The following is a 5,631-nucleotide window of genomic DNA, read 5'->3' as shown; positions in this document are numbered from 1 at the left end:
GCTTGAGGCAGCGATAAAGCAGGATCTACTCTTTTCAAATACACTCACAATCTTTTTTGTACACCTACCTTCCACGTTAACTGTAACAATGGTACTGGAGGAGTCTGAGTACACTGTCTTTGAGCTTGAGATCACTGTGAGTACTAATACACTTTTATTGATCTTCTGAGGTTGTTGTGTCCAAATGATTGTTTTATCACATATTTGCATTTGAGGTTTGTATTGAATTTTAAGGGGGTTTTGATGTTACATGGAGAGGTATTTTTTATTTCACTTTATTTGACATAGATGATGGCTGATGTTTGTGAATATTACAATAATAGCAATTTTCTGCTGATTATTTTTATCAAAGGCACTTTGCCTATGAGGAAAGTGAAACAATGCTAAATAACTATTATGTTTATATATATATATATTTTTTTTATTTGATAGTACAATCATGCCACTCATCAATCACACCCAAAACGAGTTATAAAAATTTAGAGGTACAGAAATGCTCCACTTTAGGGTACCACCCAGTGACAGCCCTTGTATCTTAAACAGTACCTTTTTAATGAGAGTTTAATGGACCAGATCTGAAACTCCATAGAGAAGAATTTCATAGAGAAGGCAAATATTTCCTTTGATATTTGTCATGTTTAGACTTGCAAACCTCTGATGCCGGACTTAACCTTTGCTCTTGCAGGAGGATGATGTGGAGACACCATTTGGTAAAGTGCACTGCACCATGAAGGGTGTTGCAAAAGGCAACCGCCCTACCATCCTGACTTTCCATGACATCGGGCTGAACCGTAAGACTATCCCCTTATGCAGACTTTTTTCAGTATCTGTAAACATTTTCTGACAAAGGCTATTGAGAATATGACTACTTGATCCATTTTTAAAGCAACAGTTGTATTAGTGCAATTGTCTTTAAAGTTCCAATGTTTTTACACTCACTTTTCTGTCTTAATGCACTGAATTCTGAGTAACAGTTGTGTTCGTCATTCTGCAGATAAGACCTGTTTTGAGTCACTCTTTAATCACAAAGACATGTATGAGATCATGCAACACTTTGCTGTGTGCCATGTTGACGCCCCAGGACAGCAGGAGGGTGCCAGCACTCTCTCCACAGAGTAAGTGAAGGGCCGTTATCGTACCACCAGATTAGTTTATCAAAGCTGGCAAAGGGGTAAGAATAAATAAAACTTTAAGCTTTATAAATTTTAAGAGCTAAGCATTACTCAGTGGTCAAGACATCTACTTTTTGAGCTTACAAAGTCGCAGCAACATTTTCTTTCAGCAGAAGAACTTTTATTTAATTCCCTCAGCCTGTTTTCAAGACACAATATAAATTCAAAATTTTTCTGCCATCAGAGCTGATCTGCTATAGGAAATATTTAACCCAGACAGCTTTAATCACCATCCTATATGGGACCAGACTGGCAGAATATAGGTCAGTATGTCAGTAGCAGGCTTTGAAGGGAGCAGAGCACATTTATTATCTGCCATCTGCTGCGACAACATTCTTAAATCCACCGCCATAATCCAACCTTTCAGAGCAGCATTGGGACAGATTATGACCTTGCTAATGCCTGGAGGGCCATTAGCCAATCCTAATTTGTCATGCTGCTCTGATTGGACATTCTTAATATTTGACTTCCATGTTTGTCTACATGTGACAAATGCAAACAAATTAAAATGGCTGACATGTTGCAGACAAATGTCCCTTAATCACGTTATTAAGTTCTATGAGACATTCAAAAATCATTGTTTATTTGTTTATTATAGATTTACCTACCCTTCGATGGAACAGCTCTCAGAGACCCTCCCAATGGTCCTCAAACATTTTGGGTAAATGCATTTCCTGAATGATTGATACTGTTATTAAAGCAGCATTATTATGGTTAAGGATGGAAGGTTAAGAGATCCACTCCCAACCAGAGTCAATTTGGTCTAACATGTGGTGTAGATCTATACATATTTGAATGCTTGCCTTTTTTCTCTCATAGTCTGAAGAGTGTGATTGGAATGGCCGTTGGTGCTGGAGCCAACATCCTTGCCCGCTTTGCAGTGAGCTTTTACCCTTTTCTTCACTGTTGCATTATGAATTGCTGCTTATTAATTGTGGATTATAGCTTGACAGTTCTCAGCACGTAGTAATGTTGATACTGGGAGCGTCATTATTATCGTCAGCTTGCTTGTTAATACAGGAATGTTTTCCTTAGCACACAAATTTGAATTCCAAAACTGAACATTTAAAGACTTTTTTGAAATTATTTTCTTGCATATGTACAGTATATTGCATCAATTCAGCTGACATTCAGATTTTAAATAAAATGTATTATATACTGTCTAGCTTTTTAAAGTGTTATTAGTGTCTCATAAATTGATATATTATTTTTTATGTTCTCTTAAAGTTAAACCACTCAGACTTGGTTGAAGGTCTTGTTCTGATCAATATGAGTGCACAGGCAGAGGGATTCATAGACTGGGCAGCACAAAAGGTACAACAGCACTGAATTAATTCAGCTAGATTTGCATTCTTATGGGATTAGACATTATTGTATTATTAAACAAATTTTAAGGAGCTTATATACAGAACTTGTTCAAAGCCATACCATGTGAACAAATCTTCACTAAAGAGTACCATTCTCAACAGATTACAAGCTGGACTCATGCTGTCCCTGATACAGTCATTTCACACCTGTTTGGAAAGGTAAGGAACAATCAATTACTTCTATTAAAATTTGATTTCATAAATGTTTTTTTTAATATATATATATATATATATATATATATATATATATATATATATATATATATATATATATATATATATATAATCTTCCCAATGTATTCATTTGTATTTTAGTACTTTATGGATCTCCTCTGTGCATTTGAATTGGAGGATGAATCAGAAATTTATAACCATATGCAGTTATTTCAGGTTTTGATTGGTTGATACTAAAGTATACGCTAACATTGTAGCAGGAGATACAGAACAATCGTGACTTGATCGCAACCTACCGCCATCTCATCACAAACAACATTAACCAGTCCAACCTGCAACAGTTCATGAAGTCCTACAAAAGGTAATCACCAATCCAATCTGCTTTCTTAAAGGGATAGTTCACCCAAAAATGAAAATTCTGTCATCATTTACTCACCCTCATGCCATCCCAGATGTTTGTGACTTTCTTCTGCACAACACAAACGAAGAGTTTTAGAAAAATATCTCAGCTCTGTAGGTCCATAAAATAAAAGCAATGGTGACCAAAACTTTGACTCAACAAAAAGCATATAAATGCAGCATAAAAGTAATCCATCGCTGATCGCTTCAGAAGACATGGATTAAATTGACTAGAGTTTTGTGGTTTACTTTTATGCTGCTTTAATGTGCTTTTTGGAGCTTCAAAGATTTGGTCACCATTCACTTGCATTTTGTGGCCCTACAGAGCTGAGATATTCTCCTAAAAATCTTAATTTGTGTTCTGCAGAAGAAAGAAAGTCGTACACATCTGGGATGGCATGAGGGTTAGTAAATTATAAGAGAATTTTCTTTTTTGGGTGACATATTCCTTTGACTCTGGCTCAGTTTGCTCAGTTCCTGTGTTTGATTTGTTAACAGAACTCTGTAACATCCTTAAATTTAACTGACCAGCTAGGTTACCACAATATTACTCTAGGCTTCTTAATATCATTCCCATTTTTAATGATTCTGGTTTTCCATTTCTCAGCCGACGAGATCTTGAGATCGAGAGACCCGTACAAGGAGGAAGCATTAATGTTCGAACCCTCAGGTACATCCCGCCTGAGGGCAATAAGAGTTCCTCAGACTTTTTAATGGTTTGCCTGTCTGTGAAGTCCCTGTCACTAAACAGTTTATCTTAATGACAGGTGCCCAGCCTTGCTTATAGTGGGTGACAGCTCTCCAGCTGTGGATTCTGTGGTGAGAACTGCTATTTCTTTAATAACAAATTGAATATTTTAAATGTGTGAAAGATCCCCAGAGTGTGTTATTTGAAGCTCATTGATTTCAAAAGTTTACCATTAATGTCAATACAAATAATCTGAACTCATACCCATCAGTGTGCAAAGTATTTAGGTTATATAATGGAGAATATTTTACCTTGCAGGTTGACAGCAATTCCCGAATGAATCCAACAACCACCACCCTTCTCAAGGTGCGTGACCTTCTAATTGTTATTCCATTCACTCAAAAGCACATTACATTTACTATTCTGATTAATATCCTAATAGTATCTCACTTTTAATGAGACATTCTGCTTTTATATTTTTTAATAAATATTACCTATGAACAGAGAGGGCAAACTGTAACATGTACCAGAGAATGCATGAATCCATTGGGACTGAAGTTGTAATTTCTAAAATTAGACTAGTAACTATGTTTTTTATTCTAGATGGCTGACTGTGGCGGCCTTCCACAGGTTGATCAGGTAAATTCTTAGAATACACATTCAAATCCGAATTCTCAAGCAAATCTAGGTCATACATTTCAGTTGACAATGCTTCTGTGTGCATTATATTTACATTACATGCTCTCTCATTCACAGCCTGGCAAACTGATTGAAGCCTTCAAGTATTTCATCCAGGGCATGGGCTACAGTAAGCAAATATTCTTATAACATTATAAAGGATGATGTTTTTTAGTGTCTATTTAAAGATGCACTCAGACCCTAATTAAACAGTTTTACACATACCGAAGTTAATAGTACCTTTGAAAAATGTTTCAAATCATGTACATTCACATGAGATAAGGACTCCAACCATATCAGTAGCCAAATAAAAGCTGTTTTATTTTACATGAAGCGGGTCACCCCTTGGGGCAGACATGCTGAGATCACTTGATAAGTAGATCAATAGTACTACAATGAATGCACCTTTAAACTCATATCTAATATGAATAATAAACAACAGACATGTAATAAATAATAAGCCTATTACATGAGAGCTTGTGATAGTCTCACCCTTATGAACTTGTCATGAGCATCTCTCTTCTATCTATTTCCTTTCAGTGCCCTCTGCCAGTATGACCCGTCTGGCTCGATCTCGTACAGCCAGTAACTCGTCTCTGGACCGTAACCGCAGCCGCAGTGGCACAGCAGAGGAGCAGCGTGGACGCTCCCACACAGATGTCTCCATGGAGAGCACATCCAACAGTGGTGAGCACAGTTCCTCAGGTCCCTCACTTTCCATTGAGCTGTCCTGCTAAACGCCTTGTGCAAATTTCAGAATGGAACTCATAAGGCGTTTTAAAATTGGACATGAAACTGTAGCATTTGAACCATCTGAACGCTGGTGCTCCTGTAATTCTATAATGTTTTAAAAAAACACTGCCTGCAGTGTCTCATTAGAAAGATCATTGGTATTCATCACAAGGGTTAATAAAGTAGAGATAGTAGAGGTTCAGACCTGCAGAGTAAACATGTTACCAATACCCAATGGACTAATCATTGAGCTAGTTTAAAATATCTGAACCAGTGTTTTAAGGTAACATTTTATTTCTTACAATGTGCAATACTTAGCAATAATAATTGCATATGAAATATATAAACATTTATATATGTGTATAGAAGGTTCTTTATGATGTGTATAACTTGGCTATCTGAATGTATATAAGTATATATA

General features: G+C 36.4%; 1 protein-coding gene across 1 annotated transcript; it reads left to right on the top strand.

Moving 5' to 3' along the window:
- ndrg1b (N-myc downstream regulated 1b) lies at nt 1-5,631 on the top strand. Its single transcript, XM_051721047.1, has 14 exons — nt 1-136; nt 686-791; nt 995-1,115; nt 1,771-1,833; nt 1,992-2,052; nt 2,400-2,486; nt 2,642-2,698; nt 2,971-3,074; nt 3,720-3,782; nt 3,880-3,931; nt 4,119-4,166; nt 4,404-4,439; nt 4,557-4,608; nt 5,019-5,631. The coding sequence occupies exons 1-14, from the start codon at nt 89-91 to the stop codon at nt 5,213-5,215; spliced, it is 1,095 nt and encodes a 364-aa protein (XP_051577007.1). The 5' UTR covers nt 1-88; the 3' UTR covers nt 5,216-5,631.

This window comes from Myxocyprinus asiaticus, chromosome 16 (genome assembly GCF_019703515.2).
Source record: "Myxocyprinus asiaticus isolate MX2 ecotype Aquarium Trade chromosome 16, UBuf_Myxa_2, whole genome shotgun sequence".
Taxonomy (NCBI): Eukaryota; Metazoa; Chordata; class Actinopteri; order Cypriniformes; family Catostomidae; genus Myxocyprinus; species Myxocyprinus asiaticus.
The sequence above is the reverse complement of the archived record's forward strand: the minus strand, read 5'-3'. Positions and strand labels throughout refer to the sequence as shown.

Coding starts and splice junctions, on each gene's coding strand:
- ndrg1b (XM_051721047.1), top strand. CDS start 89: ATGGTACTGGAGGAGTCTGAGTACACTGTCTTTGAGCTTGAGATCACT. Junction 3,075..3,719: donor TTCATGAAGTCCTACAAAAG/GTAATCACCAAT, acceptor TCCATTTCTCAG/CCGACGAGATCTTGAGATCG. Junction 3,932..4,118: donor CTCCAGCTGTGGATTCTGTG/GTGAGAACTGCT, acceptor TTTACCTTGCAG/GTTGACAGCAATTCCCGAAT.